The sequence below is a fragment of the Megalobrama amblycephala genome, linkage group LG4 (genome assembly GCF_018812025.1).
Source record: "Megalobrama amblycephala isolate DHTTF-2021 linkage group LG4, ASM1881202v1, whole genome shotgun sequence".
Classification (NCBI taxonomy): domain Eukaryota; kingdom Metazoa; phylum Chordata; class Actinopteri; order Cypriniformes; family Xenocyprididae; genus Megalobrama; species Megalobrama amblycephala.
The window spans coordinates 28,788,152-28,810,128 of record NC_063047.1 but is presented as its reverse complement, the minus strand read 5'-3'; the positions used below and the strand labels follow the sequence as shown (position 1 = coordinate 28,810,128).

General features: G+C 36.3%; 2 protein-coding genes across 2 annotated transcripts in view; one reads left to right on the top strand and one right to left on the bottom strand.

Annotated features, from left to right (window-relative positions):
- Positions 1-4,880: 4,880 nt before the first annotated feature.
- LOC125266171 (sperm flagellar protein 2-like) lies at positions 4,881-19,483 on the top strand. The gene is made up of 23 exons (XM_048186625.1): positions 4,881-4,996; positions 5,778-5,833; positions 5,936-6,035; positions 7,045-7,293; positions 7,411-7,549; positions 8,295-8,449; positions 8,674-8,816; positions 10,014-10,141; positions 10,234-10,372; positions 10,931-11,068; positions 11,153-11,307; positions 12,165-12,213; positions 13,239-13,362; positions 13,440-13,565; positions 13,696-13,834; positions 15,353-15,582; positions 15,785-15,891; positions 16,761-16,943; positions 17,187-17,279; positions 17,707-17,877; positions 18,245-18,439; positions 18,808-18,930; positions 19,290-19,483. Exons 1-23 carry the CDS (start codon positions 4,969-4,971, stop codon positions 19,347-19,349), a joined length of 3,030 nt encoding a protein of 1,009 aa, XP_048042582.1. The 5' UTR covers positions 4,881-4,968; the 3' UTR covers positions 19,350-19,483.
- LOC125267249 (serine protease FAM111A-like) overlaps positions 19,260-21,977 on the bottom strand; it is a 25,080-nt gene continuing 22,362 nt past the window's right edge. The window contains exon 8 of the mRNA XM_048188707.1: positions 19,260-21,901. Within this exon, the coding sequence (XP_048044664.1) occupies positions 20,090-21,901 (1,812 nt within the window). The 3' untranslated portion in view covers positions 19,260-20,089. The remainder of the gene's footprint in view (positions 21,902-21,977) is intronic.

Here is a 21,977-nt window from a genome sequence, read left to right as displayed (position 1 = left end):
GTTAAGGCTTATTAATGTTATTAATTAAAAGTTCTGGTCAAAAAAAATTGATTGTATTAAAAGGCCAGCTATAAAAAAAAAGCCAGTGTTGAGCAGCAAACAGGTATTTGAAGCTGCTGGTGTCTTTGGAGTCTCAAGAAGCTCTCCATGCAGGCTGGCAGTTGTGCGTAAAGATGCATTTTAGCCACTCCAAAAGCGAAAGCTCACAAAGAGAAACATTTACAGCAGGTTTAGAAATACATGAAGACTCATTTTTAAATAGTTTTATTCACTGACTAATGCCGTACTACAATAAATGGATGGATTTCTGGATGGTTGGTGAATGGCCACCACATTCCAACAAGACTACGATGACAGCAGGGAGTTAGCGGGTCATGATTTGGGATGGAATATTGGGAAGTGAGATGGAAGGTCCCTTTAGGGTCTCTGAGGGTATTAAAATGACTTTTGCAAGATATGTGGAGTTCATAACTGGCCATTTTCAGCTATGGTATAAAAAGGAGGATAGTGCCTTCTGAAATACAATGCACTATGCACTATCCCATGCTGCAAAAAACACCACAGCAATAAAACTGTTTGAAAATGTATTTCTACACCCACTGTAAATGTTTCTCTTTATGAGGTTTGGTTAGTGGTGGTTAAAATGCATCTTTACAGACAACTGCCAGCCTGCATGGAGAGCTTCTTGAGACTCCAGAGACACCAGCAGCTTCAAATACCTGTTTGCTGCTCAACACTGGCTTTTTTTATAGCTGCCCTTTTAATACAATTAAATTTTTGACAAGAAATTTTCATTAATAAGCCTTTATCTGCTGTTCTGCTGTGCTCTAAATCACTCACAAATCTTATTGATTTGTAATCTATAATCTCCATTCAGTTTTCACACAATATTAGTTGTTTTCATGCCTTTTGCACAACATTGCACCATTTCATGCTTTTCATCTTCAGAAAGATCTTTCTTCCTCCCTATATTGCATGAGTAGGGTTTTCATAGATCTGGCAAATTATTTTGTCTGAGATTGATACCAGTTATCTAAAAAGACATGGATAAATAAACAAAAATTTTCTTAGAAAAACTAAAATCTGAATGTATATTCTACTGAAATCTTACTGACATGTCACTTGCATAGTAATTTGGAACGTGATGTAATGTATTGGGAAGCGAGAATGCATGTTTGTCTGTCTTTAACCATGCTAAATTTGACAGCGCTAACTGGATCAATAAAGGTGTAGCCTGTGTTAACAATCGATCTCACCAGTACCACTGCCCCATTTCTGTAAGAATTGCAGGGTTAATTCTTGTAGATTCTTGTTGTTGAGTGAAATCTCTTCCCATTAATTATAGCCTGGGCCGTACCCACCATAGACATTGTTATAATCACCCCTGGGAGAGCAGTTTGCTCTGGAACTGCCTGGGTGCCATGGAAGAGCTTTTGCAAGGTGCCATTGTGACTTGAAACTGACATGACATTTGCCATACAATCTCTCAAAACGGCTCTCAAAAGTTTCAGCAGATATTCAGCTACATCTGTGTCATGTGAAGAAATATTATCTTTTAACAGACAATAAGTTCCTTGTACAAGTAACAGTAAGTGTTCAAGGAATTGGTGTGGTAAAATGCCTCTCAGGCTATAAAACAAAAGTCAATTCCTGTAATCTGAGGCCTTTCAGAACTTGCATATCTTTATAGATCATGGAGGCAGTGGCATGTTTAGGTTATTGGGGGCCCTAAGCAAAAGCATATCGTGATATTAAAAAATATTAAAAAATGTTAAAAGCATTAAAGGTGATGACTCCCTGAGCACATGTGCCTGTTTAAACTACTGTTCTCGCTTCATCAAAATGCTGGTTAATGTTGTTTTCTTAAAAAAAAAAAAAAAAAAAATCTGTGTCATGTGAAGAAATATTGTCTTTTAACAGACAATAAGCTTCACTATTAGGCTTCTCTCTCTCTCTGTCTCGTTAATTCATCTGAATTCATAAAAATGTAATCTTACAGCGCTACTTTATTTCACTTCAGAATTCTAGATTTAACGAACTGTAAATAAACGAAAATTATTGGTTGTCGGTTCGGCTATGTTCGGTCAGTTTTTGCACAGGGTCCCTACACAGTGTTCACTGCTCCCTACTCCCTGAGCACGGTATATCAATTGAAGTGGACTTCGCTGACAATAATCGCTCATTTGGAACGCCCTGCAAACGTCATCAAAGACAGTCACGACGGTGTCGCTCAGATTATGATATAACATAAATAAATAGATATTATAATTTACTTTTGAATTTCAAATTGATTCTTAACAGATTTGAAGCTGTAACTGTCATGCCATATGAAAATAAATTCTCATTTGGTTAACTGTGTAAATGTATTCTTTGTTCTGGGTCTCATCTCGTGCGCTTTCTTTTTCATGCGCAGCCACATAGTAAACACTGAGGTAAATAAACTGCTTTTCAACACTTTTACTTTGTCATGCCTATTCATACAATAAAATATGTAAATACACTCATTCCCATAACCATTCATACTTTCGTTCGTATAGGCCTAATAATAACAACATTTATGAATACTCAAAATTAAAACGTAAATTTCTCCATCGGAGAGCCGTTAAAAACTCTTTCAATGGCTCTGCTCCATCATAGTTCTGACTGGTGACGCGGTGCGCAATGACAGTTGGGTAATTTTACCTCTCTACTTCCTGTGAAGTGATGTATCGATGTTCCCTTCGCAGTGCCCTTCGAACTGAACATGTTCGCTCCCTTCGGAATGGAATATCACGTAAGATGGCGAAATACCCTGAAGTCCACTTCGCAGTCCACTTACGGTCGAATGGAACGCACCTTTTTGTCAGTCATTGCAAATTCGAGAGTGAATCCCGCATTTAATGTCACTCCTGAAACTTTTCAGCGTGTAGGCTACACACCGCTGGTTCTGAATGGGTATAGCCTAGAAAGAGCGCAAGGAGAGCTTAGTCAGGCTTAGGGGACTCTCTAGCACTCCAGTAGAACCTGTTCCACAGTCAGATTGATAGGATGAACATGAACAACTAGTCAAAACATTTCCCAGACTGTAAAACATGATTTAACAAGAAGTCTCCTACCACGGTAGGCTGTGGTGATTTGAAGTGGCAAGCAGAGTCCTTCTCACTGTCAGAACTGTTATCCATCTGTTATTAAATTCACGAACAACAAAATCATGGCATTAATATCTTAAGATTGCCGACTCTATAAAACAGAGGCAAATGAATGTCCGGTGGATCAAACAACCTAAAACTAACTTTACCGGGCTCTTTTAGCTCGGTTTGGTGTGTCCAACAACAAGGCGCTCACGATTCGTCAGGATTCGTTCACGAAGGAAACACCTCTAAACCTCTAAACCACCGTTGTTGTTCATACACATTACACTAGGCTACAATGTAGATTTTTTGCATGGTAAATTAATTCTTTCACGAATAATTCACAACATCGGCTTTAATCAGTCATCGAACAGGTGAGAGAGTATAAACCTGCCAGGCTGTTATTGAAAATAAGAATTTTTTTTCTTAATGACTTGCCTGGTTAAATAAAAGGTTAAAAAAGTAAATAAACAAGGCTTTACTGTATTTACTGAATTTATTAGGCTATCACAGCCAAATGGCTATAAGACAGGAAAGATCATAATTTAAGAAGTTTATATAGCCTAGCCTACATTCCAAGGTTATATTCCAAATATTGATAGCCTATCATTTAAAGGGAAACCAGGTAGGCTAAATCTTACCTTGTACACGTTAAAAGAGAATCTGATGTATGACAGTTTCTGCTCTCATTCATTCAGTCCACGCTCGCTTTGATCTGATTTCCTGCTCTTCAGTTCACGCCCAGTAAAGGGGAATCGAAAGTAGGTTTCGTGAATTTATGATGAACCAAAAGCGATTCATTTGCATAAAGTGCCAAGGATGAACTCAGATGAGCTACGCCTAAAAAGTAATAAAGGACCTCTTCCTATAGGTGATAGTGATTCAAATGTAATAATAAAATCTTAAATAAAAAGGCTTCAAAAGGAAAACCTTTATTATTTTCATTATAGGCCTAAACTTTATTTCACAATTGTATTATTTACTTTTAGACAGAGTCATGAATTATTTAGGAGTCAAGAATGAGGCCTGATTAAAATAAGTAATATTGAATATTTAACTTTTTCAAATAGCTATAGGCTATAGCTTAGGCTAATTTATAGTTTTCATAGCAGGCCGTGTCCTTCTGAAATTAGTCTATATTTTTGTCCCGTTTATTGCTATGGTTATCACTATTGCTGCGTTTACACTGGCACAAAAAAAAAAAACAGATCAGATCGTAATTTGTTTAACACAACAAATTTTAAACTTGAACCTATAGTGTATATAAAAATATATATTTTTTAAATACAGAGATAGTATATTAAAAGCACATTTTAGTTCATATTCATGGTGTCTCAAAATAGCACAGTTGAGTACACTTAGATGTTCTTAAGATTATCTTAAGAAGTACTAAAGAAGAATTTTTAGTATATTAAGTTCAAAATTAGTGCACGAAAATAGAGCACTTTAAGTACATTATTGAAATGTACTTTTTTCACCTGCATGGGATAACTGAAAAAGTAAAACAGCGTTCAGATGTAATGCATTAGACATCATCTTTTTCTCTTATGACTTAATTTACCATTCTATATGCCTATAGTAATTCTTTAGAAAAAATATATAAAAGTACACAAACTAACAAGTATTATAAGGCTAAAACTCAAAATAATTAATAGAGTTGAGTGTGTAAATTAAGCACAATCTGCTGTAACATCACAATCATGTGTTTTACTGCACTGTTGTCTGTTCAAACATTTTATTTACTACATTATTTACACTGTTTAATTCTCCTGTTGGGGCTGACCATGTTGCTCAGAAGAATCTGGAGAGAAATGGTTCTCCGACAGAAGGTATTGAGCAGCCTCAGAGAGATAAAGAGATGGAGACGTCCTCCCCTCTAGAATCAGGTTTGTGAGAATATTAGACAACTTCTAAAACTGACATTATTCACACTGCCATTCAAAAGTTTTGGGTCAGTAAGATGTTTTTGGAAAGAAAATAATACTTGTATTCATCAAGGATGCATTTAGTTGATCAAAAGTGACAGTAAAGACATTTATAATGTAACAAAAGATTTAGATTTCAAATGAATGCTGTTCTTTTGAACTTAATATTCAACAAAGAATCCTGAAAAAAAAAAAAAAATCACAGTTTCCCTAAAAATATGAATCAGCACAACTGTTTTCAACATTGATAATAATCAGAAATGTTTCTTGAGCAGCAAATCAGCATATTAGAATTATTTCTGAAGGATCATGTGACACTGAAGACTGGAGTAACGATGCTGAAAATTCAGCTTTGATCACAGGAATAAATTACATTGTAAAATATATTTAATAAAAAAAAAAACTGATATTTTAAAGTGTAATAATATAACAATATTTAACAATATTTCACAGTCCTATTATTTAATTACATGGTTTTTATTTTTCACTTTTATTCATTTCTGTAATAATTGATTACACTTATTCTTTAATTTATTTCTGTAGTTATCATGTACATTTATTTCCATTTTTTTCTTTCTTTAATTTAACTGCATATTAATAATTTTTTCCCTCATATTTGGTTCTCCATAAATGCTCTATACTAAACCCAAAACCCAATAAAGAACAGGTTTAACAACAGTGACATTATTTACTCTGCTCACTCAAGTTCCAGTAGTGACCAATTCTTCCATCTGTCTCACAGCAGGACCGCAGCCTCATGAGACATCTGGACTTCACGAAAAAGAGGACAAAGAAAAAGTAAAGGCAAATACACAACCACTCTCCACACAAACTCTCTGTATTTAGCAGCATTGAGCTTCTTGATATGGTTCGTGACACACACAATGCTGTGTTCTGCAGTGGTCGTTGCGAGCGCAGTGTGGTGCAGCGGTAGAGAAGGCTCTTAGGACAGGCAAAGCTGTTCCTGATCAACTTCTGGTTGACATTATAGTGGATGCTATAAGAGCTGGAATGCTTATTGATAAATAATGCTTATTTTCTGACTTCACAGTTTGTTTTTTGCACAGTTAAAATAAAATGTTTAATTTACTGTATATTGCATTACTACACAACACTCTCTGGAATATTTAATTCTGACTCGTCAATCAAAGAATTATGATTCAGACTGTTTTCTGGGGGTTATTTATTCTATAAAACATTTCAAATGTCCCATATTAGGGGGTTAACTGATATAAATTGAATACTGTTCAGCTGGTCATGTGATCATGGTGGTGACTGTACTTATGTAGATAGTATTATATCACGTGAGTGCACATGAAAACCTTTTAGTTTTGTTTTCTTATTTACTTTGGTGAATTAATTAACAAATGAACAATTAAAGGGTTAGTTCACCCAAAAATGAAAATGATCCCATGATTTACTCACCCTCAAGCCATCCTAGGTTTATATAGCTATCTATTTTCAGACGAACACAATCCGTTATATTAAAAAATATCCTGGCTCTTTGAAGCTTTATAATGGTAGTGAATATTGGCTTGTGATTTTGAAGCCCAAAAGCGCATCCATTCATCATAAGAGTAATCCATACAGCTCCAGTGGGTTAACAAAGGCCTTCTGAAGAGAAGCGATGGGTTTTTTAATGGCCATATTTATATCCATATTTAAAACTTTATAAACTTCAATAACTAGTTTCCGGAAAACGGCTGTACAGATCAATTTACAGTGAAAGAGTAACCTATGACACAGCAAATGACATAGATGTAGGAGTAGCATGAGCTTAGACTCTCACAGTTCAAATAAATATGGCTGCAACAAACTTAAGCTCCTCTTCTCTTTTATCGCAATCCTCCGACATTTCTTTTTCTCTTGTTTTAGACTTCTAATTCATGACCTTTGTTTTGTTTTGCTCTATCCTACGGCCATTTATGAAAAGTGCTATATAAATAAATTTGACTTCTCTTGACTTGTAGATAGTCTAGTTCTGGTTTGATTTCCTCCTGCTGTGTTCTTCAGGAACATCCCTGCTGATAGTGGCTGGATCCTTGACGGGTTCCCAGTGGACATCACTCAGGCTCAGATGCTGGAGAAAGCTCTGAACGGGACAGAACCTGATGAGACTGAGACAAAAACACAAAGCAACTTATCCACAGACAAAAACACGCCTAAAGATCCATGTCCTCCATCTCCTGCACTGGACGTAGTGGTGCTGTTAGACATTTCAGATGAGCAGGTTCTGGAGCGAGGCGCTCACCAGGCTGGTGTGTTTATTCGGATTGCAGTGCTTGATGTTATTAACTTTAACATCAGTTACTCTTACCAACATGACAGACATGGTTGTTATTAGTATGTAATAAGCTGTTATCTTCACTTATTAGTGGACAGAGAGAGCGGAGAGCAGGAGAAAGAAGGCAGCGATGATCCAGACGAAAAGACCAGTGTGACAGATTTGGACACACAAGATCCAGCATCCTTGTCTGATGACAAAAGCCTGGGGATGAAACAGATACAGCACAGGTGTGTGAAAACATACGGTGGTTGTTTTTAGCACATGGGACATATGATTATATGACATATAATTGTGCACTCAATTATAGTTGGAAAGATACAAGCTTCATTTTGTAATGCCCAAAGTAAACATACGGTGTCACAAGTTTCCAGTTCAGTGTACTGGAAAATAGATTAACATTACATGATCCAGGCAAATCCCGATAGATTAAATCAAGTTGTTTTTTTCTTTTCATTGAATGCTGTTTCACCCCAAAATATGTCATATTCTGGAGAAAATTTTTTGTGACTTTCAGATTTTTTAAAAGATTTTCTTAAGGCACTAAATGATCATAAAATATGGAAGCTTGTTTCCACCACTGAATAAAAACTAAAAAAGGTAATTGTGACTTTTTTTCTCTCAATTCTAATTTTTTTCTCACAATTCTGACTTTTTTCTCAGAATTGCAAGTTATAAAAAGTCAGTATTTTTTTTACCTCAGAATTGGACTTTATAACTCACAATTGTGAGTTTATATGTCACAATTCTGGGAAAAGTAGTCAGAATTGAAAGATATAAACTCGCAAATCGCAATTGCAAGAAAAGTCATGTTTGTGTGTTTATATCTCACAATTGTGACTTTATATCACGCAATTCTGAGAAAAAAGATTTGGAGGAAAAAAGTGTGAGATAAGAAGTTGTAATTGTTGTTTTTTTTAATCCATGGAGGAAACAAGCTTCCATAAGTCATCTGTGTTATGTTTTCTTTAATAGAATCAGTGGGTTCCATGACACATGGCCAAAACTGGAGAAATGGTTTGGTAACCGGCAGAATATTCTTGTGAAAGTCACAGCAGATGTAGATGAGGAAACTCTCTTTAAAAACGTGGAGGTGGTTCTGATGGACACTATGGACTCTGTTGAAAAAGGTACATCGACTTGCTTCAGACTACTTAACTCTATAAAACATGACAATGTGTATATAAAAAGTTTGCATATGAGTTTTTGTTAAGTAAAGTATTTGATACATGAGATCTTTATAACAATATAGCAGACTACTTACATAAAATGCATGAAAATATCAGTTGTCACTCTGTATCTTCCTTGTGTAAATGCATGTCTAGTGAAATGTGCTCTCTGTCCTGACCTATAGAAGTAGCTCTGGTTCACTCCAGGAAAATGTCTACATCCTCCTCACCTGAACACACCCGTCCAGAAAGTGCCAGCTCTGCTAAGTCTTCACCAGCGACCCCAAAATCTGTTGGAAGGGTCTACGTGGAGGAACCCTTACCCAAGGCATATACACACACATAACACACCTTCTCTCCTTCTCATGGAAAAATGATGTTCAAAGAGTCTGTGTGATTTGGAATATCAGATGGAGAGCCATTACACTTATCTAGTTTGTTTTTTAATCCGTTTGATACTGGCTGGTATGAGATTTATATGTCAAAGTCTCTTAGGCCCCATCATACACGCAGCACAATGCAACGCCAGGCACAACACAAGTGTTTTTTGCCAGCTTCAGCTCAACGCAGTTATTATTTTCACGTCCAGCACCCACTTTGTTTAAATAGCAAATTTGTGCTATTCATCTGTTCGCCCATGGGCGTGCTGGTATGAACAATATTGTGGTATCCACAATATTTTTTTTTTGTTATTTAAAGGGCGTGTTAGTAATATGCGGGTGCACAACGCATGTACACTCTGCTTGTTACACACACAGAGACTCGCAGCACACAAACATGCCAAATATTAAAAATAAAAGGATTACAATGCTTTAACCTCGCACATGAGCAGATCTGTTTCCTTTCTGGAGAAGCTTTCAGTCTTTCCACTTGCAAAATCCGTCATGTAAATAGCAATCCACCATGGTGTAAGCGTGCCTGGTTTTTAAAGGAAATGGGAAATGAGACTCTGATTGGTTTATTACATGTTAGGCTTAAAACACACTCATGACTCAATAAGAGACTAGGTACAACCCTTTTGGACCACGCCAACCATTTTTTTCATCGTTAAACTGACAAAAGTGGATTCGGACACACCCTAAGTGGACCTGCACCGTGCGCATCAGACCATGTGCTTAGATCCTTAAAATAGAGCTCTTAATGTCTCTTAAATATGGAAGAGGATTAGGGCCAAGTAATAATAAAAAAATAAAACCATCTTGACCTAAAGTCATTATAATGCAAGATTAAACTTTGAAAGTCAAAATAAAATGTAGAATATAAACTCATAAAATTTTGAGAATAAAGTTGTGTTTTGAGAAAAAACTTAAAATAAAATGAAAGGAAATAAAAAAAACTTGCAATAAAATGTTGAGAATAAACATGCATTTGATCAGTGTTCGTTGCATACTGATAGAGGACATGACCGAGTTAGTCAAGCTATATTTTAGGCTTATTTAAATATATTTTAAAATGTAATACAGCATATTTCTGTGATTAAAGCTGAATTTTCAGCATCATTTTTGTTTTGTTCATCTTTTTGCAGGAGATCTCAGAGTATCTTGTTCCGTACTGGGAGAACGTCTGTAATTCATATGTGACTAACGTCAAAACAGTGATGCAGAACCTCCGCGGTGAACGTGAGCTCATCATTCACCACCTCTACAACATCCGGTGAGAGAACAGCGCTCATCTGTGTGTGACGTGAGGGCTTGTGTATGTGTGTGTGAGTGTATAACGTATGTGTGTGTGTTTGTATGTTTCAGGGAGAACTTCAGGCAGTACCTACAGAAGCCAGATCTGAAGCAGGAGTTTGTAAGCGTGTGGCAGCGTGATTATAACAGCGTTCCTGACAACGTCAGAGAGGACGAGGAGACTAAAGGAGAGCTCCATCAGAGGCTGGATGTGAGAAACTCCTGAACTGCAAAACATGATTTTCTTCCTCAGTATTTTTGTCTTGTTATCCACTACAAATATCTAAACATTCTTAATACAAGATACATTTAGTTGAAAAGAAAAATGACATCAGATATAAAGACTTTATGCTTTAAAACAAGTGAGGTAAGAAAAATGAACTTGTTTATTTAAATCACGTTTTGTGTGATATTTTTTTATATCAATATTTTTATTTAACTTCAAAAAGAGGCCTAGTTTGCAGTATATTTATTAGAAATAAGGCAAGGAAATGCATTTTTAAATTATTTATTTATTTATTTTTCTGTGTGTGTTTCATTTAAACCTGTCTCTGTTTAATGTTTTTCAAGTATTTCAGCATTGATGTGGAACATTGAAAATCAATAGAAATTTGATGAAAAAAAATTTAAATAAAAAAAACCCCAACAATTTCAGTGAGCATTTGTTTGTTGCAGGTTTATCACAAATTAGCCACAAATAAACATTTTTCGCAATAAAATATGTGTTCAAACTTTCATTCTAATCAGTGTGTGATTTTAATTCGTGCAGGACTTGCGTGAGCGTCTGTGGGACATCTGTGATAAGCGCAAGGAAGAGGCGGAGCAGGAGAGAGCAGGTGTCATTGATGATGGCTGGTTAGACGATCACACTGCTGTACTAATCAACCATTATTCTGCGTTAATGCAGGTAACACACACTCCTCTTACACATCACAAAACCGCCTGGGATGAGTTTGAAGTCTTATGGTTCTGTTTGTGTGTGTGTGTACAGATTGAAGTGGGCCGCTTTCAAGACTCCCTATGTCTGCTAAGAGATTACTATTCAGCGATGTGTAAAACTGCGTTTCCTGAATCCGCGCGTGGCTTCACTCGCATCCCATTGCTTGACATCACTGCAGATGAGCACGAGCAAGAGGAGTCAGAAATGTAAAAAGAGCCATTACATATCATGATTTATCATCATGTCACTGACATTACAGGACTATAGACCTTCTCCTGAGCTACTGTAGTTGTCCATCTCATAGTGTATAATATGACATAATGACTTTGGCTGTGTTCAGAATAGCATATACTAGTTTTGCAGTCTGCATGCAAATTTTTACAACATCTCATTGTATGGAATATTGTATCCCCAAAATGCAGTGTACACTTATTTTCCTTCAGTTTCCAGTATGACAAATGAACCAAATTAACATTTTTATCATACTGCCAAGAGTTTAATGTCAGAGGTGATGCTGAATATGTTCACAATAAGGTCAAGTCACATTTATTTACATAGCGCTTTATACAGATTGTTTCAAAGCAGCTTCATATTAATAAACAGGAAAATAACAGTGTAACGTAAAATTAATCAATTATAAAACCAATTTCTGCTGTAAATCAGCTCTACGGAAGACTATAGTGTCATTACTTATTTCAAGTCTGTTCAATTTTGATTCAAATTAGTTCAATAACAGGGTTGATGTTGCGAAGTTAGTGTCATTATCCAGCTCAATTGAGTTCTCGTCCTATAGTGTCAGTGCAGTTAAATATTACAATAATATTACTGAATATTGTCTTTCAAACATTTTACAATGTGACAACAATGTAGCAATATGCATAATGCCTACTGTTGTACATACTCTTTTAAATAAACAGTAAGCAATATACAGTACAGTGTATACTGTGTAGTGAAAGTTATTCAATTCTGAGCATAGACATTGTTTTTTACAGTAAAGTTGTTTAGATAGACAGTGACATACTTGATGTTTGATGTGTTAATATATTATACATTCATATTTCAGCTCTGGCCCTGCGCTGTTAGAAAAACCTGCAAAGAGTGCTGAAGAAAAAGCAATTTTTCTGCAAAAATGCAATTTGTTTATTTTAAAAAAAACTTGTAGCATCTTTTAGTTAAGGCAAGAAATATTCCTCTGAACTGCATCATGTTGACGGAAATCTTTGAAAAGCCCTTTTTTAGGAACTCAAATCAATGAACAAATCTGTAAAGATTTAGAAATTGAGTCAAAATGCAGATAATAATAGGTAATCTATAATTTGATTGAAAACAGTGGTTTAATACTGTGAATTAAAAATCTAAAAATCAAAGTTGCATCAATGAACTCATAATCACATATTAAAAACAGCTATTTTTAATTTTGTAATTTCTATAATAGTGGCTTATTAATGTGAATAAATTGTTCATAAACACAACCATTTAAAAGTTTGGGTTCAGTAAGATTTTTTTAAAGACATTAATACTTTTATTCCTCAAGGATTCTTTAAATTGATTAAAAATTATGGTATGATTTTTGGTTAAAAAAATATACATTTCAAATAAATGTTGTTCTTTTAAACTTTCTAATCATCAAAGAATCCTGAGAAAAAAAATGTTTTATGTTTTCCACAAAAATATTAAGCAGCACAACTGTTTTCAACATTGATAATAATCAGAAATGTTTCTTGAGCAGCAAATCAGCATATTAGAATGATTTCTGAAGGATCATGTGACACTGAAGACTGGAGTAATGATGCTGAAAATTCAGCTTTGATCACAGAAATAAAATACATTTTAAATAGTATTTCACAGTATTACTGTTTTAATGTATTTTTGAGCCAATAAATGCAGCCTTAGTGAGCAGAAGAGATTTCTCAAAAATATTAAAAACAATATATTATTTATATTTTTCATTAGTGTTTTATTATAATGTTGATTCTTTAATCTTTTTATGTTTGGTCATTTTACAGTTTATTTTGCAAAAACGATAGTTCTTACTCAGAATTCTTTTTGGAAAGGCTATGAGTTGAAAAAATGGTGAAACACTCCCCTGTGCCGGCACATCTTTCTTCACGTGTGTTTTCACACAACTCTGTGTCAGGTGTTGGCAGAGACGCAGCAGCGAGAAGAAGAGGAAGGTGATGAAGAACAGAAGCCAATGGAGACACAGAGAGTGCAGACTTCAAACTCTGCTACGGACAATAAGAAAGCAGGGAAAAAGAAAGGTAAAGACCCTCTACTCAATTACATGTGTGAGTTTCAGCTCTGTTATGTGTTGACACGAAGGTCTGTGTTGTTTTAGGTGCTCCCACTCCTCCTCAGGAGCCCAGTCCTCTGCCCACAGTGGTGAAGAACCCTGAGGAGATCAAGAGGAGGGCAGAGAGGAAGAGAATCAAACAGGAGTTCACAGCCGCACTGAAACGTGAAGGTACGCCATGAGCTCTTGGCTAATATCTTGTGATACCTGTTATATTGTGCTGTTGTATATCATTGTGTAAACAGTACAGAGCTTCAGGATGTTTGTATAAACAGTAAGATTGTGCTGTGTTTGTGTGCAGAACATGCGGTGAAGCTGCGTCTGGAGCTGGTGAAGGCTCATGCGCTGAGAACCGTGAGCAGTCTTCAGCAGAGAGCCGAGCAGGGCTACAGGAACATGGAGGAGTGGCTGCGAGCTCGCTTCCTGTCTGAGATGAACAGGTGAGAGGAAAGGAGGGAGACGGACGGGTGACGGCAGATCAGGAGAGGATGAGAACTCTGTCTCTGCTTTCTTGACTGAAATCCATTTAGCTGCAGAGATGAATGTAAATGATAAATATACTACTAAAAGGCATATCAGAATTAGCCAGATCCTATGTCACTCTTGAAACCACAATAAAAAGCAAAAAATCTTTTTTTTCTTTTAAGATTAGCACATAGGCATAATTTGCAGGTGGGACGGGTGGGACATGTCCCTACCACTTTTTGAAAGGGTCGATATTGTCCCGACCACTTTTTGAAACCTCTCGTGGCTCGGATATGTAATACAAAAGAAACACCTCTAGTTGATTATCAATTTGAGTTAATAATAGGTGATCTGGCGCTGGGATGTGTTGTTTTTGAAATCATGTTGAGTGCTCGTTGTCGCTGCTATCAGAGGCGCAACAGTGTTCTCTTGGCGCTCGTGCACACTGCGCAGTGTTCACACGGACGAGCGCTTCAATCTATCGCTCTGTTGCAGAGACTCTCTATTTGTTAGGTTGAAATCACAAAACAAAGTAGCTACACATAAACGTATCCCTGCTCTTGATATACAATCTTAATGAACATCTTTGGTTTTAATGAGAAAAAAAAAAAATCATACATGGTTGGGTTAGAACCCAGAACCTCTTGAATGCTAAACGAAAATACTGCCACCCCTCCATCAGGACAATATGATATCAACTGCGGATCCTCGTATTTAATAACTAATATACATACTCTCGGGAGTCGGGACTAATGGCACATACACAATCCTGTCCCACCCACTTTTTAAAACAAAGTTACGCCACTGGATTAGCATAAAATTAATTCAGTACAACAAATACCATAGTGTATAAAATCTTGTTTTGCAAGTCTTAGTCAACTTATTTTTAATTTTAATACTCACCAAGTCTGCATTTATTTAATCAAAAATCCAATAAAAACAGTAATATTGTCATTTCCATTTAAATTTTTCTATTTTAATATATTTTAAAATGTAATTTTAGCAGCCATTAGTCCAGTCTTCAGTGTCACATGATTCTTTATAATATTTTTTTCTTGATAATAATTTCTGAAGGATCATGTGACACTGAAGATTACATTTAAAATTTATATAGAAAAAAATAGAAATTGTAATATTTCACTATATTTCTGTTTTTACTCATTTTTTATGCATTAAATGAAGCCAGACTTCTTCTTCAAAAAAATTTAATTTATTTTATTATTATTCCAAACTTTGTAGTGTAGTGTATTTGTAATACTTGAAATATATTTTCTTCTGTTCATTGAAAAACTTGAGTGAGTAAGTGAAAGAAAGAAAGAAAGAAAGAAAGAAAGAAAGAAAGAAAGAAAGAAAGAAAGAAAAACAAGTTGACTATGATATGACTGGGACATATGCTTATGTGTCAGGAGGACATTTATCCAAAAATACCATATGTGCTTTTCATCATACTGTACACATGTATATATACATTATATGTTTGCATGTGTTTCCAGTATCGACCAGCTGACAGAGTTTGTGCGGAAGCACATTGAGAATGGAGTTCAGATCCATCATGAGCTCGTTCTGCAGAGCGCTGATTTCTGTGTGGATGGAGACACACGTGTCGTGGCGAGTCCAGCATCCGCTCCACGCCGATCCCTGCTGGAGAAGCCCAAGAACAGCACTCTCACAGTCCAACAGCTGGACATCCTCTGTGCTCAGCTGCACAAGACCGCCCCAACTGGTCAGAATCAGCATTACTCAAAACACAAGTCAAACTAACATGTCAAACTAATTGTTCTGACATTTACTTATGTTTTGAGTGAACAATTCCTTTAAAATTGTGTGCTCAATTGAATAAACAGAATGAGAGTTAAACAGAACTAAGCGGAACTGAAACTAACATGTTTGAGTTGAAGTTAGTAACTTTATTGTGTTGTGTTTAGGTCTGCTGTGCAGTAATGAGTTGACTGAAGTTCTGCATGAATTAACCTCTCCTCACATGGGTAGTGACGTCTTACCTGAGCCCTGGATGCACATCACTCCCTCACAGGTACATCTTCACTCAAACACCTCCATCTCTGACTAGCAGAGCAAATTATGGTTTGTTGTATGTCTTTGGTTGCAAACACTCATACTTAATTATTTTTCCAATGAACATTGCTTAAAGTTGACACGAAACAGAAGTTGTGATTGTCTTTTCTTCCCTAATGTGATGTATCTGAGTGAAACAGCTTCTCCAACAAGAAAAATATGTAAGCCGGAACTTAATTTTGTTCATCAGGAATTGATTGGATGGTTGTGGTTTGCTATTGGTGGATTTCATGTGAGTGACAGGCCGCCCTCACACCAGTAAACACATCATCAGAGAAGAGATGTCACATGAGAAAGATTATAAGGACACATGAATTTAAAAAATGATGTGCACAGATAAATCATTTATAATAAATACTGCAATATTCCATAAAAAATATGAATTGTGTGTTTTGATTACATGCTGACTTTAAGAAGGAAGTGGCTGGAATGTATTCATTTTGAAAGTGTCTTCATTGCTTTGGCTTGGCTTCCTGCTTCAACAGGAAATGCATCCAAACAGAAGAAAACTGTGCTTGTCAAGTGATTCCACAGAGTCTATAAATTTAGACTTAATCTGATTATAACGATAAATGGCAAATTATATTTACTAATATCCACAGTATATTTATCAAATATGATACACATAAAATTATTAAAGACAAATTATAAATTCAAAATTAGTTTGGTGGAGCTTCACAATAAGACAAAACGTGAAGAATACACAATTTTGAGATCACCAATGTTAAGACATCGTAACTGACAAAAACACAAATCATGTCAAACGACAGATTAGCCTGTTTGTACTCACATGATAATGAATGTGCTATTGTGTGTGTGTGTGTGTAGGTTGAAGAGCTGGTGTGTGTGTTAGCTCAGGACTCAGAGATGCTGGATTGGCGTCAGTTTCTGCTCAGTGCTGCTCTGCCGTGGCCGTTTCCCTCTCAGATTCAGCTGTTAAAAACCCTCCAGCGCTTCAGAGCCGTCGACACTGCAGGAACTGGACTCATCACACAACAACAATACACACAGGTCTGTTACACTCACACACATTTCACAGAACATCACTGCAACTGATATCTGTAAACACAAAATGTTTATATTATTTCACTTTTACTGCCTTTTAATAATGAAAAAATGGTTCCACAGATAATTTGATTCCAATTGCATGCTACTTCTACAATTAAAATTAATTAAAACAAACCTCAAAAATATTAATGTGCTACATTTCTCTCCATTAGTTCAGTTTATCATCTGTTTTGTTCTTTTGATCAGGTTGAATTGTGGTTTCCCAGTGAAAGAGATCTTCCTGTTCCGGATGACCCATCTGAACCTCTGCCCTACAACAGACTAGCCAACCTTAAGAAGGTAATGACACATGAAGAATTTTTACAACTTTAAAGGGGGGTCATTTTTTTTTTACTGTCTTTTTTGAGCATTTTTTACATTGCATTGAAAAATTCACAAAATAATCTCCAGTGATTTGCCTCTAAAACTGTTATAAACTTGTTAAAATAGACTTTCTAACTTTTTGAGGTGCTGAAGATCAGAAAGAGTTATTTTTGCAGATCAGTTTCAATTAATGGCCTTTTTGAAGAGGACACTTCTGAAGTTCTGAAGATTGATTCCTCATGATTTGACCCCTTTAATGCTTATCACTGAATACAGTAAATGCATTAATATTGATGACTTTGAAACTTTGAGACTCTAATGTTTTTCTGATGCTCTGATCATATAATCTGTGTTTGAACATGCATATGTTCCCCCCCCCCCCCCCCCTTCTTTATATGTATAGTTTTTCTTCAGTCTGTTTGCGAGCTCACACTCATCCCCGCTGATGCTGGACTATCTGAGAATGCTGCTGTATTTCTGCTGCCATCCTGAACCATCTCAGGGCTTCACCAGAGCGCTGGGCCTCGTGATCGGACACACACTGCACTACAAACACACCAGCCCCCTTACAAAGGTAATCACACACACACACACACACACACACACACACCACACCACACACCACACACACACCACAACACACACACACACACACACACACACACACACACACAGTATGGCACACCTAACGGACTCTTCTGAGCTGATGAGTTTGTGGGTGAATTACACAAAACTTGTGAGGACTTGTTGGGGTCATATTTTACATCAATATCAAAGAAAGAAAATTAATTCTTTTAAGGACAATTAAGACTTTTTGCATCATAACATTTTAATAACAATTAAGCGTAATAATCTTGCTGATTGTTTTTTTACTTGTCATTACTGTAATGTGCAAAAATAATCTATTTGTACTGGTTCAATCTGCTGTGTTTCTGCTGTAGTCTGTGCCGTATATGGAGGGCGCTGGAGTTGAGGAGTGTGACGCTGCTGATGAAGAGGAGAGAGGGGTGGAGTCTGATGAAGTGGGCGTGTCAGTTGATGATGTGCTCAGAGTTCTGAGTCGTGGAGATGATCACGTCTCTTCACATCTGAACCGCTTCCAGCCGAACCGCAGGAGCAGAGATGAATTCAGAGAGGTACAATATAACAGCTCTGATCCAAAACTAAAAACATCCATCAGCCAGTCCTCACCCCCATTTCATGTGAATTATTTTAATTCAAAATATAAACAAATGAGAAAAGTTTTACGATTTAAAATGGCAAGCAAGATGACAAAAATACTTAACAAATCATAAACATAGCTAACAATTATTAACCATAACCAGCAATGTGCATGTGTCAGTCACTCTCATAATTGTCTCATAAATGTGTAGGGCTATTTTGTGACATATTTGTGTGTCTAGTAGATGTTTTGAAGCAGAACAACATAATCTGTGGTTCTGTAGATCAGCAGATGATCCAGAGTCTCTACAGGACTGTATTTAATGTGTTGTCATGTGTTCAGGAGCTGCTGAAGGTGTTTATGGAGTTTGGTTTTAAGGGTGAGGAGAAGATTGCTTTCTCCACACTTTCCCAGCATCCCTTTCTGCAGGATCTAATGGAAGGATCCTCACAGTACCTGCTTCCTGTGAGTATAACACACAAACATGTGATCTCACACACACTACAGCAGAGCTCAGTGGTAAGAGCTAAATACTGTTCAAATTAAAATATAAAAATGTATAATTTTAGTGATTGAATCAAGATTCCAGGAACTAAATGAATTAATTCTGCTTGCAGAAAGTTTTGTAGCTTTTATTCCATGTTTCATGCAAACTTTCTGTTTCAATAGGAAATACATCAACACTGAACAGAAAAAATGCACTCGTCAAGCCTTTTGATTGGATAATTATTGTAATTTATTATGTGAAATATAAATTAAGTTTGTATTAATATAAAAAACATAAATGTGTGTTAATTAATTGTGATTATATGTCTTCTTTATAGGACATTCACAGAATTTTCCAGACCCAACAAACTGAAGATCCTCAAAGCTTCTCGACATGATCAACACACACCAACACATGAATCACACAAGGTACATTCTAATGCTAAATTCATCATGAAAGCATGAAGAACAGTGATCTGCTGAAATTACCCTTTAACAAACTCTAAATGTTCTAAATGTATTTACTGTAGTGGAGATACACATTTGATGGTAGCTGTGTATTCTTGTCTCATATTACAGTGATTCTGTCAAATTGATTAATTTGTGATTCAGAGATGACTGATGTGGATGACTGAACATGATCGCTTACAACAAAAGCAAAATTCAGATAAATCAATGTAAAATCAGCATAAAACCTCAACACAAATGTAAAGTAAAAACATTACCAAAAAAAACTGATGTTAATGAATGTATCTTAATACACAAGTATATATGAATAACAATGTAAATAAAATAAAATAAATGAACTGTGAATGAACAATGAGCAAAAAAAACTGTATCTTTTGTCTCTGCAAAATAAATAATGTCCATTAGCTGCTGTCTTTGCACATGTCAGGTCCACAAACACCCACAGCCACAGGTGAGATACATGACTTGACATTTGTCAAAAATTATGGAAACGGAGTGCAACTTCTACTGTTAAACACACAATCATCTCTAAAAAATTATATGAAAAGTGAAACCCTATAATGAGAATGAAAATCTTTAATCTAAAATTATGTTTCTCAGACTGGAAGATTTTGCAGTCCTTCCCCAAAAAAACAAAACAGAAACAGCATAGACGTGTGGACAGATCCATTCAAGACTCTTCAGACTCTGCACTGCGCATCTCAATGTCAGTCTGATTCTCTTGCTCTGCAGCTCCAATCATGTTGCTTTTATTGGTGTAGGGCTCTAAGATACTGACAATATAATGCAAACCTTTTATCTTAGCCTGTGCTTTTATGTGATCCAGGATGGGCTGCAGGGAATAGGCATATTCCATAATGCTCCAAGTTTTAGTTTTTTCTCTTTTGTACACATAGCCACCAGTGTGCACACCAATCAGTTTGCAGTCTACATCAAAAACTGGAGAGCCAGAAGATCCATGAAAGAAACAAGAGTCATAATGGATCTGGTTGTCATGTGGTTCCCATTTCTCAGCCAAAGACTGTTGTTTCATCACATGAATGAAATTGGCATTCTCAGAGTTGTGTTTATCTACAGCCTCTTGTAGTTTCTCTCTCTCAATGATGATGCACGGGTCCATTTTCTTGACCCCTTCTCCTGGATGTCCCACAATGCAGATCTGAACTCTGTCATTAGGAATGTTTGGACTGTAACAACTGAGCAATTCAGGACAGTCTGCAATTTCATCAACTTCATCCAACTCAAGAAGAGCATAGTCAAGATGCCTTCCACTCTCATCCTTCCCATAAAAGTAAGCTGTGAGATGTTTAACTGTTATGCGCTTGATCTGTGAATCCAGGTCTTCATAATCAAATACAGCGGTGTACTCTGCAAAGTTAACTCTCAATTGGTCATTCGAGATCCCAATAACATGAGCATTAGTGAGGATGAATCTGTCGAAGAGTAAGAAGCCAGTTCCAATGGCGGACCCCCCAACTCGAATCTGACACACAGAGTCAGAGTGTTTCATGAGCTTCTTCACTTTCTTCACCTCCAAGAAATTCTCAACACTTTTACCATATTCTGCTCTGAAGAACGTTTGGACCTGAGAATTGTTCTTTAGGTTCTCTCGCTGCTTTACAGTCTCCACTAAATCTTTAAACTGGGAACGCAGAATTCCCAGAATCTCTTCAGATTTGTCTATGGGTTTAGCTGCATACTGCTTAGCTGAGGGATTGGTTGACTTTGTTGTGCTTCCATCTTTTTTTTCTTGCTTAATGTTGATGGGATTCTGGCTTGGGCCGGCCTTTTCTGCCACATCAGAATCTGAAGCTACATTAGGCTCAGTTTTGACATGAGTCTCATCATCCTGACTGTCTGGCAGATTGTTGTCACTGATGACAACTATCTGGAAAGACTTTCTGTCAAGATCCTCCACAGGTATTGACGATTCATGTATTGTGTCCATACCAAACTCAGAAAGTCCACATTCTTTCCTGAAAATGACATCTTTGAACCGTCCATCACGTTTAAGAGCAGTTTTGACTTTCTCTCCTTTGAATGCAAACACACAAACATAACAAACCCTATTCCTCAAAGCTTTGCTCTTCAGTAAATATTTTACTGATGGTCCTCCGTCTTTCTTAACCCAAAAGGTGACTAATGCTTCAGGTTTACTTCTTTTACTGAGGAGTGAAGGATCTGCAGTTGTTTGTTGATTTATAGAACCATTTTCATCCTTTTGGATGAAGGTTATATCTAAGATCTCATCTTTTTCAATAAGACAGCAGGGGAAATCAGTCTTCACAGCAGCTCTAGGAACTTCTCCTTTGGATCTTTGGATGAGTATTTCTTTCTGTATGTTCTTATTTTTGTTTTTCTTGTTCCTGAACATTTTGCTTGTATTAAGAGCCTCAAGCACAGTCATGGATGTTTTACACGCCACTGAATATATCTCAGAGTTTAGACAAAACCGGAAAGAATGTTTTTTCTCTTCGGCTTCCTGTTAAAATGAGAAAAAAATATGTACATAAAAATTCAAGTGAATTCCAATGAAGAAATGTTTGTAATGAATGATT